A 26,647-nucleotide genomic window follows, 5' to 3' on the forward strand; every position below is an offset into this window, starting at 1 on the left:
CCCAGACAAAGGCCAAGCATGGTGTGTGGTAACAGTCAAAACAGCTTTAGTTTTTGAAGATCCTTGCCTTGTTTGGCCACTACAGACAGCCTAATACCTGCACAATGTCTCAAGTCAGTATGCACTTCTTTATAATCTTTTCTTCACCTAGCTGAGGATAAAGAGAGAAGCAGCCTTCAGACATCTATTGGCATCTTCAACCAAATGAACTCCCTTATGTAAAACTGTGCTCAAATGATACCAATGTCTGTGCAAATTTAGCCATTTGTTTTTTCTGGAAAAATCTACAAAGGATCCTAATGTGCCTCACTTGTACCAGCTATGTTGATTCAGCAGGACACTACTTTTTCACTGATATACTGCTTTTATCCTGTTGGAATATTTTTCATACAAAAGGTGGCCATTTCTTCTGTTACACTCTGTACTCTCTACTACTGTGGGTTTGACCTGATATATGACTCCTGCTGTGGCATCTTTCACCTACCAATGAACTGCAGATGGGGAAATATACTGGTTCAAAGGAATGGTCCTGCCTCATTGTGGAGACAAGATATGACGGTAACGTCTAGCACCTGAATCTGTATGGTTCATCCACAGCAGTGGCAACAATGAGTGCAGCTCAATCCTCAATAGCTTGAAGACAAGTACGAAATAAGTACAGTACTCTTTGCAAAAATTATTAAAGAGTAAAGTATTACCACTACAACTATATAAATATCATGCAATGGCAAAACTGAAGGAACAAAGGAACCGAGTCTCGAGGAATCATCTGCAAGAGGTGAATAATAATAATGATAATAATAATAATAAATAATAATTATAAATAATAATAATAGTTCTATATCTGAGCAAATTTGAAGAAGGGAGGAGGCGAGGAAGGTCAAGAAGAAGGTGGAGGGATATGTTGGATGAGTACGTGAAGAAGTGAGGTATGGAAGTTGGTGAGGCTAAGGGACTGACAAGAGATGGAGCTGGCTGGATGAGTTTTGTGCAGAGAAGTGCATGACCAGGGATTTGGCCCTCCTTTTTAATGTGACAGCGATCAGATTGGCTCTATCAGATAGGTATGTGTGAAGCTACTTTTTTTCTTTTTTCTTTTTTTTCTTTTTTTTTTTTTTTTTTGGTGGCTGGGTGGGGGAATCAGATGGAGCCAGGATTTTGAGGGCTTGAATGATGAGTGAACAGAAGAGCAGTCCACTGAAGTGGGTAAACTTTGGCTGTCTTGATGCTGCTACTCCTCACCCAGCCCTGGGTTGGGAAAGGAGATCTGGATGATGATGATAATCATGAATAATTAAATTAATATTAATTAGTGGATAATTAAGACACTCCAACCAGACCTGAGCCTGTGTTGGTTTAAATCCAAGGTGTGGTTGGGGTTTATTGCTCACACAATGCCACTAAGGGATGAGTAAAGCTGGTCGCTCTCATATGTCAGGACCAATTAGCCTAGCCCTGGGCTCCTACTCTCCTCACAGGGCAACACAGGATTAGATGATGATGATTATGATGATTATAATTAAAAAAAAAAAAAAAAAAAAAAAAAAAAAAAAAAAAAACTACTACTAATAATGAAGCTCCTGAGATCTACACTGCAATAACAATGTCATGAGGTTATTGCAAGGAATAATTATATCAACACCAACAAATAATGGCTTCAAGAGGGTTTAAGAGCAAGAGTGAAACCACCTGATAAGTATAACAATGTGCAAGAAAATGAGTTCCAAAGTTAACTATAGATGCTACATTAAATTAACATAAAAACCAAGGCATTCCTATATGAATTGCTACATAACTCTTGCAATCTTCCTGCTCTGTAATTATACCAATATTGATGAGTCTGCAATCAACAAATTGACTTTCGTTACTGAAATAAAACAATCCACAATACTACTTTACTTTTAACAATCAAGAATATCACCACAAAGGGTCAATTTTAATTCTGTTAACATTTATGTAAATTCCATCTTTTAACTGAGATAGCACTGGCCTCCATGATACTCACTCTCCTTGGTAGGCAGTGGGTTTTTCTCCTGGGTCTCTGTCTTCTTGAGGGCAGATGGGTTAAAGCCCTCAATGCCCTGGCGGAGAGCCTGCTGGCCCTTCTCTGCATCAATGTCTGTCAAGTAAGGAGAATAGATCAGTGAGTAATTCTTACTTTCATAATATGCTCCACTGCTGATGAGAAATGCACAGCTGACTGCAGACAGTATTTGCACTATACACGCACTGAACTAATATTAACCAAATGCTGGTACACTAATGCACAGTTAACTGCCAAAAGAATATTAAGTACTCAATATTCTTTTCATATGGCTATGCTGGCATTACTCTCCTGCATATTTAAAAAGCATTGTATTTCCACACCATCTATGATTTTGTGTGAAGAACTGGCTCTTGAGCAACAAGAGACCAGATTATTATTATAATTATTAATTATTCCTATTACTATTATTACTAGTGTTATGTACTACACTACTAACCCATGACCAATTCAACTAAAACTACATGATAATGTCACAATTCTGTAATGATACATCTGAAATGAAAAGACATTCCGATTAGTGAACTCATACAAACATGACATGTTAGTATCGCATAATTAACTTTACATTTATTTTCATTTACTGTATATATGGTACAGTTATTAGGAATAATGCATGCAAAAGGTTTACTGTTAGATCGACACAGACAAAAAGATTACAAGAACTCTAAACATGTTAGTCTGTAATAGAGATTTATCAATGCTCCGGGAAAAATAATAGCTAAAGGTACAGAAAAATATCCTAAACAATTTCTATATTACAACAAACTTCATTTTTGCGTACCAAATATCTTAAAGACAAGACAATGCACACAAAGAAGACTATATTCTTAACAAATCCACAATTAAAGATGATACACACAATTTTTAACCATACCTGACACAATATGACACAGTGTAAATACCATTACAAACAAGCACATCTCACACACAAAGGTATTTTAGTATGGGTTCAACAAATGCTGCTAAAAACAAAAGTAAAACACATCTTAAAACAAAAACAAAAATATTCTAACATTGTGTTAGCTAATGTCACTCAACACAAAGTATCAATTACACATCTCAACCTGCTTGTGTGGGCAATACATTCTTTTCGACTGTATCAGTGTGCTTCATTTCACTTTTGTCGAATGACGTAAGTCGCTGTAATACACCCTGTTGGGCCATCTGTGCACGTTCCATCTCAATATCTGTTGGACACCAGTAATCGGGTATACAGTCTGTTCACACTTAGTCTAGCAAGTGTGCAGACAAATGTTACGTCTTGCATGAAGGACTAAAAGCCCTGCCCACCCCCAAATTCTGACATCAAAACAACTTAATACTGAATCGAGAGCAACTTTAAATGAAAAATGGACCTTTATTCAGTAACTCTGTAATGAAAACTAAAAGGACGATTAGCAGTGTACTGCACATGACAACAATAAGCTATCTAGTGTAACAAACAGAACTGTTATACAGTACAACTTCTTATCACATTAAGCTTCATTCCTTTACATTACATGATCATAACAGTCAGCTTCAATGTAAATAACTTCACACAAGAAAAGAAAAAGAATTTTATATTACTCTCCCTGGATGTGAAAACACTACCACTGCAACTACATATTCTGTATAGAGAGAGAGAGAGAGAGAGAGAGAGAGAGAATATATATAAGAAACTAGAGATAAAATTATAAGGACTGTAAAGCATATTTCTGCATTACTGATGTTAAACTTATCCCCTTCCATAATGACATTTTTTCATATTATTCTTGCTACATTCATACAATTTTATTCACATTAGAGAGAGACCAAACTGTGAAAGGGTTAATAGCAACTTATCCAATCACTACAAAGGGTATCTCCAAACCATAAAACTGAAGATTAACCGCAAAATATGTCAAGCTCAAGAGAATAAGAACTAGAGATAGCTGCATCAAAAAAGAAAAATTGAAATACGCATCATGTTAAGGGGATTATAAAATACAGGTAGCTGCATCAAAAAAAGAAATATATACTGTACTGCACGCCATGTTGAAGTGATTAAAAAATATGGGGCTCTGCATCAAAACTAAAAGCTCAGCATGTTATGTCACTCTTCAACAAAAATTAATCACACATTTCAACCTTCTTTTGAGGGCAAGACATTCTTTTCCACCGTATCAGTGTGTTTCATCTCACTTTTGTCGAAGGATACAAGGCGGTGTAACAAACCCTGTTGGGCACGTTCCATCTCAATATCTGTTGGACACCAGTAATAATGAATACAGTGTTTATTTCCATTCTAGATTGTGTGCAGACAATGTGTTACTTTAATGGGGGGGGGGGGGATTAATGGAAGTGACTTAAAAGCACAAAAAGCTTATTTCTATCTTCAAAATTATATAATGAATCAAGAGCAGCTTTATGGTACTTAATTCAACAGCAACTTGGTAACTAAACAACTTTACATGAAATTAACAGTATATATGACATCCTAAGGTTATTTGGATGCAGCATTACAAGTCCCTATCAGAACTGTAATGCAGCACCTAATTATTCTTCATTCCTTAATATGACTAATTAAAAATATCTGCTTCCACACACACACAAAATCTGTCCCCATCCCTGATAAGAAATACCACACCCACAGCTGAGTATGGGCTTGAATGAATGAATAGAAAGAAAAGCTAGCACCATGCCTGGAGAGCTTATGTGGTACTAAGACAGCAAAGAAGGAAGGACAATTATATCTGATGCAAAATATGCACTGCAGAAAGAAAAGCAATAATTTTAAAAACAGAAAAAGTATGAGAATCACCACGGAAATCAGTAAGCAACAGGAGGCAGGGTAATAATGAGAAGGGAAAAGCAGAGTAATGGTTGTGCAGTATAAACAGGCAGTCGAGTAAACAGAGTCTGATAGTCAAGGGGGAGATATAACGTGAGCAAAGTGCGGGGGGTCACCCGCTCATTAAGTGACCATGAGTAAGTTAGGTGTGACCCAAGCAAAGACGAGCAAGGAGAGTCTCCCAGCAATGATTAAGATGAGTGGAAATAGACCAAGGATGAACAGAAGGTTTAATGAGATGAAGCTAATTGGTGACCTGGGAGTTGCAGGAAGTTTGTCAGAGGTTATGGAGGAAGCAAGTAGGAATAGGAAAACAATCAAGAACAGGAATGGATTGAGAGGACGTGAGAGACAGTGGAGCAGAACGAGCCAGCATGTTCATTACCGGCAATCCCAACATGACCAGGGACCCAGCAAAATTGCACTGACTTCTTATGTACAGAAAAAAGGAAGAACCACTCTTAAATTTGGGTGAAAAAGGGATGAGAAGAAGATGCCCATTGAGAAGAAAGCGCACTGTGGGAATCAGAGAAGATAACAAAACAGGAGGACAGGGAACGAAAGAGACTTCAGGGCAAAAAGAACAGCATAAAGTTTCGCCGTGAGAACACCTGCAACAGAAGGAAGGGAACTGGAAAAAGGAGACTCATGGGAGACAACAGCAAAACCAACACTGCGAAGAGATTTGGAAGCATCAGTAAAGACAGTAGTAGCAGAAAGGTGAGAAGACGTGTTCAAGAAAACGGAAGCGAAGAGCGACAAGAGAAAGAAGAGACTGAGAACAAGGGTGAAAATAAGAACAGACCACTGGAGAAGGCAGAAGCCAAGGGGGGAAAGAAACAGGATGAAGAGGAAGAATGGGTGGAATGATGAAACCAACACTCTGATGAAGTGTGGGGATACTGAGGGAGAAAGGAAGGAAGAGATGAGAAGCAGACTCAAAACAATGGCAGAGAGAGGGAGGACAGGGAGCAATTTGTTAGAAGGAAACTGAAGCAGACATGCATAAGACTTAACTGTAAGGAAAGAACAAGAGGGAGGGGAAGGGATGCCCGATTCGACGCAACGGCTTGTGATCAGGGTTGACTGAAAGGCATCCATGGCTAAACAAAGACCAGTATGATGAAGAGAATCAAGTTTCGAAAACATACCGGCAGAGGCAGAAGAACAGACTTGACACCCAGAATCGAGTTTAGAAAGAATAAAGACAGAGTGGAGATGAAGAAGTGTGGTGTGATCTGAACCACACGAAAGATGAGACAGAGTTTGTGGTAAGTGAAGATGAAGAAAAGTGGAAGAACGAAGGAAAAAACTATGCACATTCCAGTTTAACTGAGAGTCAAAGACAAGACCAAGAAAGGCTGTAGAAGATCGACAAGGATGAAGGGTGTCTTACAAGTACAGAGGAGGTTGAGTTATAATATGGGAATGGGTAAATGACATTGCATAAGACTTGGAGGGAGAGAAACAAAAACCACGAGTGATGGCCCAAGTGGAGGATGCTGCAATGGCAGACTGAATAAGAGATTGGAGACAAAGGAGATCCGAATCTGCAGCATAAAAAGCAAAATCATCAATATTTAGAGGTGGAAACAGCAGGAGGCAGCGAAGACAATACCATTAACAGCGATGAAAAAATGGGTAATACTGAAGACAGCCCTCGGGTACACCATGACGATGGGGGAAGGCACGGGAGAGATGGGCACCAAGGCGGATAAGGAAGGTACAGAGGGAAACAAAATTTTGAAGAAAAACACCAACGTTACCATGAAGACAATGCAAAATATGATATCACCATGTAGTATCATAAGCCTTTTCAAACTAAAAAAAAATTAAGCAATGACAGACCGGCAAAGGGAAAAGGCAGAACGGACAAAATACTCCAGACAAAAGAAAAGATCTACAATGCTACGAGCTTTTCGGTATCCAAACTGTAATGGGGAAAGTCGACATTGGGTGGGATTGAAAATGCCACATAAGTTGACAATGAGTATGAGCTTGAGTGGCCATGGATCAAGAGTTATTTTATTTTAGCTTTGGAGGCTTTCAAGCACCTCTTCCTTAATTACTTACTTTCCTTATTTCATATTTTTGTATGATCTTTAAATCTTTTATCTACTGACAATTATAGCACAAATAATATACAAGAATATATTAATATTCCAAACATAGAAACAAACTTCCAAGTCTCTGCCACACACTCTTCTTGCTGAACAAAAGACACTGCAACTTAGCATTATACATATACATACATACATCACCTAATCCTGTGTTGCCCTATGAGAAGTGTGGGAGCCCGGGGCTAGGCAAGTTAGTCCTGACATTTAATATAAGAGTGACCAGCCTCATTCATCCCAGAGAGGCATTACGTGAGCAATAAACCCCAACCACCCCTTGGATATCACAAATAAAAATAAAATAAAGACCTGTAAAACATTTAGCTTTACAGCAAATAGTCTGATTTTATCCTTTTATTACAACTGCAATCTATCTATAGCCAGACACCTTAATCTCCAGAGGGATGGCTTCAAATCAGATGCTTCCATGAAATCCTGTACTCTGCCATCAAGCTACCATCTCCAACTCACTCATAAACCTCTCCATTCCATCCCTCTATCTCATCCTCAGGCTCCCCCTTACCCTCCCCCATTCCACTATATATTTAGTTTTGTACCTGCTACATTCAGAAAATTTTATTCAGCTTAGGGAGATAAATCAGGTTGCAATGGAAAGATATTCTAATCCCATCACTAGAAACTGTTGCTCCAAGATAGATAAAATGATCTCAAGGCAGCAATAATAAAGCAAACGAATCACGTTAATGGAGTTTAAAAATTTGAGTAGCAGCATAAAGCTCAGCACCCATTATTTTCACTCATAACCAAACATTAGTCACACTTCTCAACCTTCTTTTGAGGACAAGACAAAAGCTCAGCACCTGTTATCATCACTCATTGCTAAACATTAATCACATTTTTCAACCTTCTTTTGAGGGCAAGACATTCTCTTCCACTGTATCAGTGTGTTTCATCTTGCTTTTGTTGAAAAGCAAGGTGCTGTAATGCAGGGTACAGTACACACAAATTATAAGGGGGTTAACAGTGGCTATTCCAGATCATCACTCCCTCCAGAACTTAGTGTCTTATGGAGGTTTACGAAAAACATAAATCTCTTTGTTGAAGGCAATACAAATACACTTTTAGCTGTATCAATACAAGCTCAACGTGTTAATGTCACTTGTCAACGAACATTAGCCACATATTTCAACCTTCTTTTGAGGGCAAAACATTCTTTTCCACTGTATCAGTGTGTTTCATCTCGCTTTTGTCAAAGGACACAAGGCGCTGTAACAAACCCTGTTGGGCACGCTCCCTCTCAATATCTGTCGGACACCAGTAATAACAGTCAGTGCTCACTACATCTAAAATCAGTATAGGTAAAAATGCTACTTTATATGAAAAGCTAAGTAACATGTTTCTAGCTGGTTAAAAAAAAAAAAATCATTTTAAGCTTCATAAAAATTCATACAGGTTCACAGGCAACGTTAAATCAGAAGCTGATCTTTATTCATCTACAAGTTAATAATGGAGCAACTTTAACAAAGGCAATACTTGTGAGCAAATGCATGACACTTCCCAAAGTTTTTATATGCAAATAAATGTATTGGCATTTAAAATTACTGTATTATGAAATAATCACAAAACAAACAGGCTAAAGGGCACATTTTAATAGAACTAGCCCCATACAATAACTGCATTAGAACTTTACAGAACACATGCCTTTAATGAGGGGGTGTTTGGTATCTGGTAATTCTCTGCCTGTTTTTAGGTGGTTTTACACCAACTGTACCACAGTATGGAGGCTACAGTAACCAATTTTAAGACTAAAAATATCCATAAATTTTGAGAGCGTCTCAAGATGCTGATCCTACATACATGCAGAATAATTTTCTGGACATTTTGTCTGAGAAATGTAGGCATGAGGCTGTGGCAAGAAAGAGTTCATAAGAACAAGAACACTTAAGTACTGCAGAGGGTTGGGGGACATGGGAAATATAACAAGATCTAACTACTGATGACTACCTAAGCAGTTTCCTGAAACTGTTGTAGAATTAATACTTATTAATTTCCATTCCACGCAATATATATATATATATATATATATATATATATATATATATATATATATATATATATATATATATATATATATATATATATATATATATATATATATATATATATATATATATATATATATATATATATATATATATATATATATATATATATATATATATATATATATATATATATATATATATATATATATATATATATATATATATATATATATATATATATATATATATATATATATAATGTATAATGTATATATATATATATATATATATATATATATATATATATATATACAGTATATATATATATATATATATATATATATATATATATATTTATATATATATATATATATATATATATATATATATATATATATATATATATATATATAATGTATATATATATATATATATATATATATATATATATATATAATGTATATATATATATATATATATATATATATATATAAAATGTATATATATATATATATATATATATATATATTTATATATATACATACATACATAATTATATATTATCACCCTTATAAAAAAAAAAAAAAAAAAAAAAAAAAAAAAAAAAAAAGCACCACTGTATTTTACACTGCTACCAAGTTGCCTATAAACACTGAAGTAAAACAACCCAATTTGGAGACCATTGCTGTTAAATATTTCATAACATGACACTGATCATGACACTGCTGTTAAATATTTCAAAACATGACACCCCTTGAATCTGGTGATGTTTTACTCTTGCTCCCTTCAGACAATTTTGTGCAACTCCAGAGACATCTGGTTGGGGCAAATGGTGATTTTCTTGCCCATCATTACAAACTGTCTCTCTAAAGCATAACAAATAATCTGTAGGATGCAAAAAATAAAATATACATCACCATGCTGAGCAAAATATACAGGTAGCTGTAAAAAAATAAATAAAGTTGAGAGCATTAAGAAGTATGAGTAGTTGCATAAAACCCAGCTCAGCATGTGATAATGTTACTAGTTGCCAAGCATTAACCACACAGTTCAACCTTCTTTTGAGGGCAAGATATTCTTTTCCACTGTTTCAGCATGTTTCATCTCGCTTCTGTCAAAGGATGTAAGGCGCTGTAATACACCCTCTTGTGCCATCTGTACACGCTCCATCTCAATATCTGTTGGATACCAGTATTGAAAACAAAGGGCCTGTCTTTTTCGGAGGTTCAGAAGCTTTCTAAGACCTCTTTCACAGCAATTTTTTCCATACAGCATGTGAATTTTCTCTTCTACATTCATTATGTTTAAGCATTCACAGTCTGCATATATGATACACAGAAAATCCTAACATGCCATACACAAACACAGGCCAGTTTGAAGGAGGTGTTAGGGAGCTTCCTTTGCTGATGATAATGCAAGCCCAGGTCACTCAACTTGCCACTGTACAGAAAGTCCTCATATGCTGTCCCCCCCCCCCCAAGTCCACAGTAAACTTGAGATAAATTGCCTAGCAACCTCTTCAGTTCATGGATGTCTTTTATATTTTATTCTTGGTACTTCTGAATGGCTTTGTTAAGATTTATTATTATTATTATTTTTTTTTTCCCCAGTGAAGGGGTAAATATAGTCACCAATAACCCGACTACCACAAGTCTTCTAAAGTAAATGTTATTCTGTGGAGTATCAAGAATAATATATAAAATACAACACCAAGTTACAGGGGCTAAATTTCTATCACTAAAGAAAATTTATCAGTAGTCCCCCCCCCCCCAATCCTCAACATATAATGAGGTCTGTACGTCTATAACCAGAAGCCATAATCCTGTAAGAGATGGCCGTCTTGCTTTAGTAGCTTGTTTTATGGGAAGGGGCACTAACGCTCCACCAACCCACTTGTTGTCATGTTGGAAATAACAGTTGGTTATATGGCTACCACCCAGCACTGTAAATGGTTTCCTAGCTTACAGGAAATCATTACACTCTAATGAGGTCTGCATGCATTTGTTCCCTATTGTCCATTACACAAGAAATATTACCTGCATCATAAATGCCCTAAATGATGACAAAATAATACTGTTTTTCGTTCACATAAACTTTCTGTATAGCTAACTAAATTCATGAGCACAATACCATATAAGCACATTTTATTGAATATAGCTATCTATACCTAGGTTTATCTACATAATAATTATGATTAGTACACCATTTTTGTATCACACTATATCAATTTCATGATACATTATCAGATCCACAAATAACACATACAATGTTTCAGGGATAATAAGCAATAAATAATTGTCTAGGAAAACTAATGGAATTATGGATAGTTACTTTACCTAGTATGGCAGTAATCAGAACTGCCCTAATATAACCTGTAAGAAGTCTTTGAATAACTGACCTGTAAAAGTACAGGTAGTCACGTTCCACAGCATAAGCTCTTACTATAAATAAATAAATAATTACAGTATACATCTGCATGAAAAATATCACTGGCTCATATGGTGAGAATGAGCTACTCTGTATAAAATTCTTGCATGATACATCCATCATCTGATTCTGTGTTGCCCCATGAGGACTGTTGGAGCCCGGGGCTATGCAAGTTGATCCTGGCATTTAAGATGAGTGACCAGCCTCACTTATCCCCTAGTGACATTATGTGCTTAATAAACCCCAACCATCCCTTGGATAGAAACCTGCACAGACTCAATCCAACTGGAGCACCTTAATTGCCACTAAATCACCAGGCACCATAATTTGGTTATATGGCTACCACCCACCATAGTAAATGATTTCCTGGTGTACAGGAAACCATTTGGCTCGTCACTCATTGTAAAGTCACCCACAGGCAGAAAAAAAAGGAAAGAATGAAGAACACAAAGACAGAAAAGTAAATGTAAAGGTACCCATAGGCAGAAGGTGGAGGAAAGAATGAAGGAAATAAAGACAGAAGAGGAAGGAAGGAATGGAAGAAAGAGAGGAAAGGGCAGTCACTCGAGAGCAGCACGACATCGAGTGAGTGGATGGTGAGCACCCCCACCTACTTACATGATACAAATAAAATTTACTAATGCACTACACGTGATAAATCATGAACAACTTGCAATCTCCCAATCATGACATCCAAATTCAGAATTACCCTTCAGTATGATTTTTATATTGTGGTAGGTGGGTGCGCTCACCATCCACTCACTCAATGTAGTGCTGTTCTCAGGAGTCTGCCCTTTCCTCTCCTCCCTCCATTCCTTCCTTCCTCTTCTGTCCTTCTTTACTTCATTCTTTCATCATCCTTCTGCCTATGGGTGACTTTACACTTCCTCTTTTGTCTTTCTTTCCTTCGTTCTTTCCTCTTCCTTCTGCCTATCAGTGACTCTACACTGAGTGACATGCCGAATGGTTTCCTGTATACCAGGAAACCCATTTACTATGCTGGATGGTAACCATATAACCAAATTATGGTGCCTGGTAGTTTAATGGGTAATTACGGCACTCGAATCGGATTGAGCTGGTGAAAGTTTATATCCAAGGGATGGTTGGGGTTATTGCTCATGTAATGCCACTCAGGGATGAGTGAGGCTGGTCACTCATCTTAAATATCAGGACCAACTTGCCTAGCCCTGGGCTCCAATGCTCCTCATGGGGCAATGTAGGATTGGACAATGGATGGATGAACTGCTATCCAAAACTATAAATATCATTCAGTATTGGGTAGACCTCTTATAGTAACAATTGTGCCTACATCCATTACCCCCCCCCCTCACCTTAAAAACAATGACACCTTTTTCTCATTCCTACAATCCTATGATAATTTTATTTAGCTTCGGGGACATCTCTTCTAGTGAATGGTTTACAATACTAATAATCATCCTTTACCTAGCAAGTACTATCCAGTTCTTTATATCTTATTCTTCTACCCAATGAAAATTATATTTAGCTCCAGAGAGACCCATCATCATGTTGGAGCTAAATTTCTTCTTCTTTTACTGGACTAAAACAGCAGCCTAGTCTAGGGGCCCCTATGCCCTTGAGGTGGCAATACTGTATACCATATACATTTTTAAGAATTACTGGTACCTGCACTTCATTTTTCTACAAGAAAACCATTCACATGAGAGGGTTAAGTCAACATGACCTAGTTTTCATAATCTCCCACTGCCACCTAAGGTAATAAAAGATGTTTAGTCAAATAACAACGAACATGCCAAATCAATGCTTTGAGATATAGTTAAAAAGTTTTGTTGTATCTAATTCACCAGTAGCCCGATTTCAATAAACAATGTCTCAAAAAACAGAGCCGGTAAAATACTTAAGACACAAATGGATAAAGTACAAAATACTGTATAAGATATATCAGCTTATAATGCTGATCATTTATTAACCCCACACCAGAGTACCTCTATGGGGGGGGGGGAGATGAAAACCACAAAAATGAGAAGTAGGATAATCACCACCCCATGTACAGTAGTGCCGCATGTATTTAAGTGCCGTGTGTGTGTGTGTGTGTGTGTGTGTGTGTGTGTGTGTGTGTGTGTGTGGTGGTGGTGGTGGTGGTGGGGGGGGCAACAGCAGTCCTGTATATCGTCAATCTAGTGCATTCCGTTCATCATTGTTTCAGATTAGGACCATTGCCACGTTTGTCAGTTTCCACTGATCCAGTTAGCCACTTTGCCGAGTACAGAACGAACTCTATGCTCACCTAAACTGTGAATGCTGAGGAATGATGATCGACAAACATCATAAGTCACATCAACATGCTCAACACAATAGCTAATCATAAGTGACTTCCACGATTTATGGCCCTTGACGAGAGGCCACTTCTTAGCAACACTTTTCACATAACTGGCAATGTAACTTTTCTATCTGTTAAATCACTCATTGCCCAAAAAGCCGTAAACAGATCACTCACTTTATAACTGCCCATGTTGTTGAAGCAGCCATACTTACAAGGAAAGATTTTCGTAGCTGCCACTTCCTATTTGTGCTATAACTCACGTATGCTTCCCCAGCATTTCGTTTTTGCTTGAAAACTACTTGTTTCCAAGAAGATGGATCACGTTTTTGCTTCCATGAGCGTTCAGGGACCTCCTGGTAGTCATCACTCATGTTGCGATGTAAATCACTGTAAATCTGAGGTGAAAATAATGTAATAAACCAAAAGCACGTCTGTGTGGCTTACAATGTAAACAGAACTGGGAAGGGCAAAATCTGGCCACACCCACCAGACGACACACCCACAAAACACAGCCACCAATTGAATGTGGGTGTGACATCATCTTGCAATCCACCGCTCACTGGCAGCCTGGAAGAAAGCTTGCTGACATAGTTGTTTTTCTTCCACTACAACTTCCTCCGGAGAGAGACAGGCCACGTGTGCCAACCTATAGCATGCTGGGACAAGAATCTACTTTGTTGTATACGACATCTGATCATGTTGTAAAGATGAACATATCACAATAATGTTTCCACTGGATGGAAAAATGGCGGACGAGTGTGCCGCAACCTAAATCTCAATTTTAAATATTTGGCACGTTCATCATTGTTCGACTAAACACCTCATATCTACCTAAGAGTTTACTTTCACAACCTTGCTATTGTCACACTGCAGAGGCAGGTGTGATAGCTTTACCTACTCTGCAAAGTAGGATCTGTTTCTCCAGTTGAAACTTGCCTCAGTGTAGTCTTATCAAAAGAGATGGCACTCTCGAATATTACTGGATGCTATCATTCTTGTTCCATGTCTGAGTGCTGGCAGCAAATGAGTACTCCATTGTGGTGAAAAGCCCAAACTGCCAGTAGCAGTAGTTATCTGTTCAGGTGTGGTTCTTGGGAAAATTTTTTTGGTGCTGTCCTCCTTGTCCTGGGTCTTAATTTCAGTAAAATGGGAATAGTTCTTTGTGAAAAAACAAATACTTGTACTGTAATCAAGGTACTACTAAAACAAAACACCTAATGAAGAATTTCAGTAGTTATGGTCCTTGGGAATGGTCTTCAGTGTTGTATTTCTAGTTCAATAGATGAATGACAGTACAAAAGTTCAATGGAAAAATAACCATCAGTTACTACCAACTTATAAAAATCAACATATACCTGTACAAATATGCAATATCATATTTCTAGCAAACTGTACACAGTACCATCATAAACTACTATGTAAGTAGCTCTTGTCCTCAGTTATCAGGATGACAATACAGTATTAAGACAATAATTTAGTCATAACATAAGCACAGTATATACAAAGTCAACTAGTCATTACAACGGATCTGGTCTTGACATTAAGAAGCAATACAATATATACAGATAGTTAACTTTGTCATCACAACATATCTGAAGCTATAAAAAGCAAACAATAGGTGTAGGTCGATGAATACTCTACAAAGTACCCTCAAGAGGATTAGCACTAACTACTATGTTAGTATGTCATAACCCATCACCACATCTATGCAATGTAACAAGAAAGCATCCACTTCCCAATAATTATAGTTTTTCATACAAACACTAACTTCCGCGACATGGTACAGACACTGTAACCATTCTTTGTATCCAATTAACCCCCTCATTCCAATGATGTGTTCAAGTTTATTCTTCCTATTTACAGGCAATTTTATTTAGCATAAGAAAGAATTCCTATGTTAAGGAGGTAATTAACAATAAATTTAACCTCCATTATGAAAAATATTAAGCAAAACAGAATTCTGTTGAGGAAAAATAAATGAACTAAATAAATAAAAATACACATCTCAGAACTGCAGGGGCTCAACATGTAAAGTATTACTGCAGAGCATGGCATGCATTCTCTTTGGACAGAGGCCCTCTAGCACCTCTTCCTTACCAGTTTACTTTTGCATATGGCCCATTAATATTCTTTGGTATGCTACCTAGGCAATCAGAATCAATAAATATATATATATATATATATATATATATATATATATATGTAAATAGCTTAAAGAATATGAATGGAAGGACCGCAACAGTGTATACAGGTTAAGGAAGAAGCGCAAGAAAGCCTACTCAGCTGACATTAATATGGGCCTCTGTATGACACTGATATGAGCCTCCATAACATCAAATTATAAATTACTGGGAAGTCGAGAACAAACTGATATTCAGGTATTTTACAAGCCAACTTCAGAAAAAGTACGACTTTGCCCGGAGGCAGAGGAAGTCAACCGTAACCATCTCTGAATGAAATGTATCAAAGAAGTACAGAACAGACATACAGTACTGTACAGCATGAAGCATTTACTCATCTGCTTTGATTAGCAGTTATGCAAGGTGAACAATTAACAAGGATACAAGACAGTGACCAAACAACCAAAGATGAAAGAAATGTTATGCATCAGAATCCCAGAAAACCTTCACGTGAAAAACGCAAGTTATAGCACTTAAATTTGTACGCTACACCTTTGTACTGCCTATTAATATTCAGCACTGTTTTGTAAAGTTTATATTACAGGAATTAAAATTCTAAGAAAATAAACTTAAGTCAACAGCTAAGGTTCCCAAAGTACTGCAATATACACATTTAAGAATTTTCTGGGATCCACCTAATGGAAGTCCAATAAACCAAAGAAACACACTGGCCAACACCACAGTACAATACTGCACAACATATTCCCCGGCACCACAGGAAGACTCCACGCCACCAACTGTGCGAGTACCTTCTTTGGCAGGTAGTGTGACCTTTTCCTCGGTCTCTGCATGTCGCATCTGGGACTTGTCAAAACCCGTAACTCCCTGGAATATGCTCTGGTGAGTCTTCTCTTTCTCGATATCTGCAGCATTACACCAGAAGAAATGTTGATGATGTAATCATATATGACGTGGCTAAAAAGAATCACTGAAGCAGCAGTTTGCTTAGCTACATTGCAGCACCAGTAGCAGTAGCACCAACAGCAACAGCAGCAGCAGCAACATGACTAGTGTACTATGAAACAAATGAAATGGTACAATTGTCTCAAATGAAAAGTAATTAACTTAACTTTATGCACCAAAAGGTAGTCATTATATCTCATTCACTCATCAAATGAAAGGCCTGATGGATTTTACCTAATATATATATATATATATATTAACCAGCTCTTCCTATTACAAAAATCAAATTTTCTGCTAAACTAGTACTATACCAAAATACTGGAGGGTCAGAATACAAGTGCTATAAAACACAATACTTCAAACAATTCAGTAAAAAGAAGTCCAAAATGAGCTATGTAATCCTGTAGCTAAATAATACAGGTTTTCCATGGTATAACTGGGACTAGCCTAAAGACAACACAACCTAAAAAAATCAATCTCATACAGTGCACTAATGCATTATGAAACAAAGGCCACTTATCTACCCAGTATGACTGTAAATCAAGTTTGCCTTCACAGATCGTGTGTAAAATACTACAAGGGGAGTCCACTGACGTTAACCCTCTCACATACATTAATCTTCCATGTCACAGTCTAATTTGTTTCAACTGGACCAATCAATCACACTAAATTTTCATGTAAGATGTTTCAAACTTTACTTCATAATGTGGAGTATCTTGCAATACTATTGAGGCAATCCACCAATCGCCTTCCACCTAATCTAACTGTTTTTGACAAAGAGGAGAGGATGGAGGGTGAAAGAAAGACGAAGAGAGTGTATGTGAGTGAGGTGGAGGGGGGAAGAGGGAGGGGGAGGCCGAGGATGAGATGGCGGGATGGGGTGGAGAGGTATATACGAGAGGGGGGTGTGAGTTGGGTGCAGGGCAGTGAAATGGCGGGGGACAGGATGACGTGGAGGCAATTTGTTTGTGGCCACCCCAAATGGGATTGAGGCATCTGGCAATAGATAGATAGATAGAAAGATTAATGTTCACTATAGTCGCGGAGCACAACTCTGAGGTTGTCATTATCGTATCCTGGCAACCTACCATTCAAAAGTGCGTCTGATTTTGCATCATATTACACACAAATCATATTATTATGAACGAATATATTATACACGAATATTATTATTCACGAATCACATGCGTCTCATTATTATATACGAAATCAGACGAACTTTTGAATGGAAGGTTGTCAAAGCACAATGATAACAACCTCAGAGTTGCACAACGCTACTATAACAAACCATGATGGGATATACTGTACTATATTATGTAGTCAATTAAAGATTTCCATCCATAAAAACACTCCAGGCCCCCATCATCTGCGACAAAAGAGCAGCAACGGTGGTTCAAGTGAAAGAAACATGCCATTCATTAACAAACTGTACTTTTCATTAACATTCTTATTACTGTATCTTCCATTACACATCATACAAGGCTTTTCATATCCTTTCTGCCTGCTTTTGTGCAACAAGTGCCCTTATGACATTTATCTACCTGGTCACCTCCCTTTATCCCAGAGAGGGTGGCCACAAACAAATAATTTCCTTGTTATCCAGTCCTCTGCCATCATGATACACTCTCTTGGCTCTCTCCAAGTCACAGACTGAACTGGAAGGATGGGACTGGAAACTACTGGTGTTGTGATGAGGAGGGGTAGATTGAGATGGTTTGGGCATGTTGAGAAGATGAAGGATGACAATTGGGTGCGGAAGGAGGGAAGTATAAACATTGGGGGTTGAATTGCAAGATGCAGATAAAAAAAAAAAGACCTGGGACAAGGTCATAATGTGACCTCAGGGATAAGGGACTGAATAGGTAGGCTGTCCGAGTCATTAAGTGACCTGGGCCGACGCATGAAAGCATGTTGGACATGCATCACTTGGTATATACAACTGATGACTGAATTTCATTCCCGCCCCTTCCTCCCCCCATCCATCCCATCCTCACCCTTCAAAATTTTAAGGAAAGAAAGGCCTAGCCCCCCCCCCCCAACCAAAATTTTAAGACTGAAAACATGTATTTTTGAAGCCATTCATGAAAAATTAACCCTTTGAGATTTTCGACCCTCCACTGATTGTGTCTGTGCCAGATTCAGCTGGGCGAACACAGCACACTGTCTCGCTGTGGCAATATTTGTACTTCATCAGCCACTGTACACTTATGTTTTATGACAGACTAATGAATCTGGTACCGTTTTAAAGTTGGATAGTTGCTCTTTATCATGGCATGGTTGATATAGGTAAATACGATAGCTTAAAAACTAATAAAACAAGTTAGCCAAAAAGGAAAAATCGCACACCCTTCCGTGGAAAAATGTTTGGGAGGGGGCGGGGGGGAGGTATTAGAGTTACCTGAGATTTTATAGCACCACTTCAATCTACAGCATATTCCCCTTCTACTGATATATATTCTTGGTAAAGTACAAGTTGGGTGTCATTGTAAGCCTAATAGATGCTCTTTATGCTAGTACCAGCATCATTAAAACGATATATGAGAGGTAAATAGGACGAGCTGAAGTTAGCTAAGAAGGGAAAATCAAATACCCTTCTGCAGAAAAATATTTGTAAAAAAAATAGGTTTTAGAGTCACATGCATTCTGATTGCACCATGTTAATCTACAGTACATTCTTTTTGGACTGATATATAGGTTATGGCATTTTATGCTATATTTCATTAAGATACACTGACGAAAATTAATACTTCCAGTTGACGCATCAACATTGTGCTCTCGCTGTCACGCAGGCAAATGTCCACTCTGGTAATACTGATATTATTCATGGTAAAAGCCTATTTATTATGCATGCCTGTCTGATCTACTCGTCACTGTAAAAACAAATAGTTGAAAAAGGATAAACAGGATAGTGCATGTGGAACAAACCCACATAGGCAATGGAAAACGTGCAAAAAAAAAAAATATTGTTTCTTATGACTCAAATTCGAGTCATCAGAATCTCAATGGCTAGATTTACGATGACGCAAAATTGCGTCGTCAGAATCTCAAAGGGTTAATATGGGGGAGGGGGGGTCTATCAGCTGTATACATTACACAAAATCAATACTAACATTAAAAATTTCATGCATGGAAGAGGGTTAAAGGGAAGCTGCTACTATATACACATGTAGATATTTTAAAGACCCTAAGTCTTAAGCATAAAATCATTGTTTGTATATTTTAAAAATGCTAGCAATCAAACAATAAATAAAGACATAACTAAATAGGTTTGAACTAAATATCAAATGAATAAAGACAATATACACAGAAGCTGCACCTGCCTTATATCATAATGTTCGATCTCTTATCATATACTGTACATACAGTACACTGATTCATACCAAGGCCAATACGGTCACGGCAGTTTCAGTTGTGAGACAGAACTGAACATATGAAAACAACTTTAATATTCAGCTGATCATGCACACTTGTTTAACAGAAATGTACTCCACAATCACAGTCAATACAGGTAAAGGTAGCACTATTGTTACACAAGTTGAGTACCGGGTATTTAGTCAAGGTAATGCATAGTTGTGTCATTTGTTCACATGCCTTTCTGTACAGAATCTGAAATGTTTATTCAAGAATTTCCTTCCAAACAATTAGTATTACAATATTTGAGTTGAATAACAAAACTCCAGCATCAGGCAGTTTTTTTTTTTTTTTTTTTTTTTTTTACCAAGCATTCTTATTAATAATTCCTGTCAGATTGTGTGCTAAAGCCCCAAGCAAAAAGTTGTACTAACTAGTTTCTTTCATTCCTCCCTCCCCCAAAATTTTAATATCAAAATATTAAATACGTTTAACTACCCAGCTCTAGGGTTATTCAACTGTCCATAGTTTATTAAAGACCAAGCCTTAAACTCCCTTGAAGGGGAAAGTCTCTTCTTGACTAGCCAGTCACTTATCATCCAAGTCCTATTTATCAGTCATCAACATACTGGAGCCTTCACTTATCACAAATAACAATCTTTCTTCAAAAATGTCTACTGAACTTTCACAACTTGTACATTAACAAGGAACAAGTTCTCCACAATAAACAGCCTGATCTCAAAGCAAAATTGAAATGAGCATTAATTGCAGCTTAGTAGTTCTGTATGAGTTTGCAAGATGTTAAACTGTGAGTTTGGCTGATATGACTGAAATGCTCGTTAAATCCCCCTGCTCTTACATCATTTTTTTTTTTTTTTATTACTGGCAGAAGCAGATTTTAAAATCATGCAAAATTTGACAATTTACATGTGCCTGCTGGCATAAAGAGAAGTTGCATTATGTTAACTCATAATTATGGAGAATTAATGAGCAAAGTTAAATTGCTGCATCATCCCTGTATTTACCCTGGACATGTTACTGCCTTTACTAGCCGATCAATGTTAAACTTTTAGGTGAAGCAGATCAACTAGTTGTGACTTCTACCTTCTTTAGCAGGAAGGGCTATTTTTTCCTGGGTTTCAGCATGACGCATAGATGACTTGTCAAACTCTGTTACTCCCTGGAATATGCTCTGATGTGTTCGTTCTGTTTCAATATCTGCCAATGAAATTATCCACCTAGATAGTACATACATTACAAGTCTATCCTAATATCAATATTATAATGATTCAGAAACACTCACTGCAAACAACTTCGATATTAAGTACAGTATTCAACTGTCCCTGAGTAATACTGTGCTACAGAACAGTACTACTCTACATGTGGAATGTCTCATTTCCACTTAATGGAGCACCTACCTCTAAAACCACATGTGTACTTCTTTCACCTCCTTCAGCTTGTGCTTTGTGAACATCATCAGTAATTTATTGCATATCAGATAATTCTGATTCAGCTTAGTACAGCACCCCAGGCCATGCTTCACTAAAAGCTATGCAACCCATGCTACAGGTGTGTGCTACATTTCTTTCAGTTGCAGCTGAAATTTTTCAATGAAGTAACTTGCACCAGATACTATGCTACATACACCACATGCCAGTAGTTTAGCTTACAGTGCAAGTTACATCACTGATAAAGTTCTGCAACAGTTTACAAACATGAAGCACATACACGTAGTGTGGCTCACGTGGCTGTTGGTGTCAGACTGACTGTAGTGAATGCTGTACCCAACTCCTCCAGTTCAAAGTCATTCCTGAGCTGAGCATTTATATAAGTAGGGAGGAAGAATAAAAAAATGATGTACTCATGCTGAGGGGGTGAAATCCAAATAAACCACAATCAACTTCCCACATAAAACAAGAAACCAGGCACATGCAAGACACACACCTTCCTTTGCCGGTAAGACTATTTTTTCCTTGGTGTCTGTGTGCTTGAGGTTGGCTGCGTTGAATCCCTCCACCGCCTGAAGGTGTGCTTTGGCTTGCTTCTCTGCCTCCACGTCTGCAAGCACCACACCATGCAGAGGAACGCCATGCACAATAAAAAAATGTGCTGGAGGACTGGTTCAAGGATTGTTTGTGGGAAAGGATGTTGTGTGTGAAGGATTGGTCTGTATTTCATAGTACTGTATTAAAATCTGCCAAGGTGGTACACTAGCAGTTTTTCCTTACCAATAATGGAATTTCTCTTACTAACAAGTCAGGGACATTTTTCAATGCCAATTTTTCCCATACAAGTGGTACCATAAATTGAGGGTAATATGTAAATTAGCATTATTCTAGCAATGGAACTTTAATGGCAAATTATTCTGTAATTTACCATGGACTTATGAGGGAAAAGCTTACATTTTACTGTAAATATCAACCTATAGCATATTATACAACTTGGTTCATTTACATTAACTACGTCAATACTAAAGTAATATGAAAAGCAAAGGAAGAAAGGTAAATCAGACAAAAACTCAGGAGGTGCTAGGAAGCCTCCTCAGCAGACAAGGATGCAGGTGTGTGTGTGTGGGCAGGAGAGGGATACTTGTGGGACTATGGAAATAACCATATGGATACTGTAAGCCAAATAAAGCACAAAAGTGACTGAGTTTGGTCCTTAAATCTCTTACATTCTTAAGCAGAGCAATTTTTTTTCCATTAAATATCTTTTAGACTTACAATAGTATACAATGTGAACTGTGATATGTGATGTGCTCATCATCATCACACATTTGCCAGAGTTCTTAGGGAGTTATATGTAGTGTCAAGCAATTAAATACTGCCAGACTTACAATAGTATACAATGTGAACTGTGATATGTGATGTGCTGATCATCATCATCACATTTGCCAGAGTTCTTAGGGAGTTATATGTAGTGTCCAGGAATTATATACTGTCAAACAATTATCCATCCATCCATCCATCATCCTATCCTATGTTGCCCCATGAGGAACATAGGAGCCTGGGGCTAGGCAAGTTGGTTCTGATATTTAAGATGAGAGTACTGTATAAAAATGACCAAGCTCAGCCCATACTTTACAAAACAAGTAAATAAATGAATAAACAAATGCTCCATGCATCTGACAAACATATAGCAAGAAAATACTGTACCTACAGCTAACCATTTCATATAAAATACTCGATGATAAATTCCAAAAACTAAAAGCAAAAAAACTTAACCACTACACCACTCTAAAGCTAATTGCTAAAAAATCATCAGACATAAATTCTACTGAAAGCCAGACATACATCATGCAGGTCTCAAAACACCAAAATCCTACTATGATCAATGTAGTGTCACCCATCACCGGTTACAGAAGTACCACACTGTTCAAAAGCCAAACTGAGTAAGACGTGCAGCAATGAAAAGCAGAGCAAGAGCTTGCGGTAATCGCAAAAGCAGCGTTCTGCATTAAAAAAAAGCCCGTGGTTCTTCCTATTAATCTTTTCACTGCTGACAAGGCCACGGTTGTGTCACTCCAAACTGGCCTAAGGTGTTTCCAAAATACACGTACTGTACTACGTACAGTGACTCCTTATAGACATAAGACTCTAAAATTCTATTGCTGTTATTCACGACAAAGAGAGAGAGAGAAATGCATTATGAGGAGCTGCATACATTTATGCCAAAATCACAATGTAAAAATTTTTGGATACAGTAATTGCAGCAACCAAATTTCCATAAAAATATCAGATATACAGTACTGTATCCCTAAAATAGCACCTGCAGCCCTCCCTTTTTTTTTTCTTTTTACTACATTTATTAAACCTGGTGTAGAATGGAGAGCTGTGGAGCCCTACAGATAGTCTATAACACAGTACTCACCATCTTCTGTCCAAGGTTCTTGACAAAGCCTAATAAGCAGGCATCAATCTCTAATCGTACAGTGCATTAATATTTTCTATTTGTATAGTGCATGAAATTCTGGATACTGCACTAAATAAAAATACACTTAGCATGAAACACCGCAACATCCAAGATCTTGTGGGAATCATCAGTGAGAGCCATTTGAAAAAAATTTGTGAAGGGTAACCCCCCCCCCCCCAAAAAAAAAAAAAAAAATCCTGTAAATTGTGCTGCTATGCTTACAATGATGGTGCAATAAGGTAAATATCCAGTTCATATTACTGGTACTATTTTACACGCGGTGAGGGGGAGGGGGATTGTTTAACCAAATCAGAACCTTTAGTTTATAAGCAAGCAACATACCTCACTCTTGTTTGTAAGCACACATTTCACACTGAATTGAAAAGTGTGCCCACTTGTGCCCTACCTTGAGCTGTGGGCAAGACGATGTGTTCAGAGGTGGATGTACGCTTCAGTCGCTCACCACGGAACTCAGTAATGTCATGCATCAGCTCATTGTGATGCTTCTCTTGCTCCACATCTGCTCATCATGCAATATCCTTGTTAGCCATGCAAAATGTCAGTCACACAACAATCGTCAGACATGCATTAAGGGGTGAAAAATGAATCAGTGGTTAGGCATGCATTAAGGACATTGAATAGGAATGAATGGACAAGCATACAGTATGGTTAAATGCAGGTATCCCTTATTACACAACATGTCCGATTATTTGATGATACAATTCTATTCAGCCAAGGCAAATGGTCAATAATTTACTTGTCAAGAAAACTCAGCAGCCAGATTAAAAATTACATTTTGCTGTTATGTGCACTCTTTCATATCTTATTCAGGGAAGCAACAGATTTTTCTTTCAAGCAGGGGAAAATCCAAACTGATATTAAGTTAAATACAAAGTGCCTGTGTGTTCTCTCCTTTTTCTACTAAGCAATGTAAAGTGTTATCTTAATTATTTGTGTGTGTGTGTGTGTGTGTGTTGAATTCAATGCAAAATGGTCTGATTCTTGTTACCCATAATTTTATTTTTATGTTTAATATTTTTTTTAAAGTCTAATATTGCTCTACAAAAACTATATGTAATTGTAACTGTGACATTAAAAAAGAAAAAATACTAGGGAGAACATTTCCAATCACTGCAAAAATTTCCCCACTTGAATCCAATTACAATCTGTTAAATTTACAATACTGTACAGTAATGTACTGTACTAGTATCTTATATTACATTCTGGTTTTCAGTAATGCCTCCCATTTGTAAAGTGAGGGATACATGTATGTAACAACGTCAAGTGCAAGACATATTATTCAATGGTTAGAATAATGAACTGGCAGGGTTGGTGCAATTAACTGAACAAACTTTTTGCCAATTAATAACAAACATGATTATCTGTACAAAAGTGCCTGCTTAACTGAAAATCTCCACATCAATAAATCAATTTAACTATGAATTAATTTCCCTCAATGTTACTGTAGTTCTACTAGGGACAAACTGAAAACAATATAGAGTAGGAGTGGATTTTTGTATCTTGTTCAGCAACCGGAACTATCTTTTATATACTGTATAATCCTTTTCTAGTCATGACTGAGATCAGTCTTTCGAAATACAGTACTGTATTTCTAACCAGTTTTAAGTCTAAGATTTGATGGGCAAGGAAACTAGACTGATATATTTTTTCTTGCTATCTTTATCATATCTTCACAGCTCAGTCTAATGAAAATTACTACTCACTGGCCCTCTGCAGTTATCCTGCCTTAATGTTAATGGTCTTATGTCTGTGGCAATGTTCACCTCACTGAAACCTATCTCACACTCTGCTACTGAAACAGCTCTTGTGGAGACCGCAGCTATCACGGGAAAGGAAAAAAAGGTGAAGGAGACAAAGAAATAACTATACTAGGGTGGTTGACTTCTATTAGGCGGCTCCTATCTAAAGAATGGCCAAGAAACTGCTCTCCTCTGCAGGTCTGGTGAATACTGAATGGTAAAGAGAAGGGAGAGATTAAGGTGTGGTATGGATGAGTCTGATCAGACTAGCTAACAATAAGCTGAGAATGTTCAGTAGATAATATGAGCACGTAATGATCTGAGAGGACTGTAGATTTGTTTTCATATGTACTAACATCTAACCTGTAAAATACCAAAACACTAAATAACTCCTGGGTATTTTAGAGCTATTATTTTATCAGAATGCTTATGAAACATGAAAAGTTAACTGCATAATTTAATTACCTTCTACAGGTAAACGAACTAGCTGATCCAAAAAATGATGAATTATAGTAAATGTGTTGAAAAATTTGCCCAATTAAATGACCCTGCTAATTTTTCAGGTTAACTGACCCAACCCTGTGTACAGGTATTAATAGTAAAAGAAATCAGGGACAAGCATGCGATACTTGGGCTAAACCTCCACTGCAATTGTAAGGCATGCAACTTGAGACCTATTTAACAGGGTCAACCAGGCAAAACAACTCAGTACAGACACCAAACTTCATTCATTTTGATGTCTCTTAGTATGAAGCCAGATCTTAATGAATGCTGTATTATTTTGTTAATATACCACACAATGTCAACTTCAAACTTTTAACCCCTCAATGGCC

At 37.3% G+C, this 26,647-nt stretch overlaps 1 protein-coding gene across 6 annotated transcripts in view; it reads right to left on the bottom strand.

Moving 5' to 3' along the window:
- cib (thymosin beta cib) overlaps nt 1-26,647 on the bottom strand; it is a 56,897-nt gene that overhangs the window by 1,351 nt on the left and 28,899 nt on the right. For 4 of the 6 annotated variants that reach the window (XM_080267898.1, XM_080267899.1, XM_080267900.1 and 1 more), the window contains exons 3-7: nt 10,035-10,157; nt 8,125-8,238; nt 4,154-4,267; nt 3,112-3,234; nt 2,006-2,119 (exon numbers count right to left, since the gene is read on the bottom strand). In XM_080267898.1, coding sequence (XP_080124024.1) covers nt 2,006-2,119; nt 3,112-3,234; nt 4,154-4,267; nt 8,125-8,238; nt 10,035-10,157 — 588 coding nt within the window. Of the gene's footprint in view, nt 1-2,005; nt 2,120-3,111; nt 3,235-4,153; nt 4,268-8,124; nt 8,239-10,034; nt 10,158-16,637; nt 16,752-22,086; nt 22,201-24,460; nt 24,575-26,647 lie in introns of all 6 variants that reach the window. The other 2 variants (XM_080267903.1, XM_080267902.1) reach the window with 2 other exon arrangements.

This window comes from Coenobita brevimanus, chromosome 25, assembly GCF_032717465.1.
Source record: "Coenobita brevimanus isolate Jiangsu-jjx chromosome 25, ASM3271746v2, whole genome shotgun sequence".
Lineage (NCBI taxonomy): Eukaryota > Metazoa > Arthropoda > Malacostraca > Decapoda > Coenobitidae > Coenobita > Coenobita brevimanus.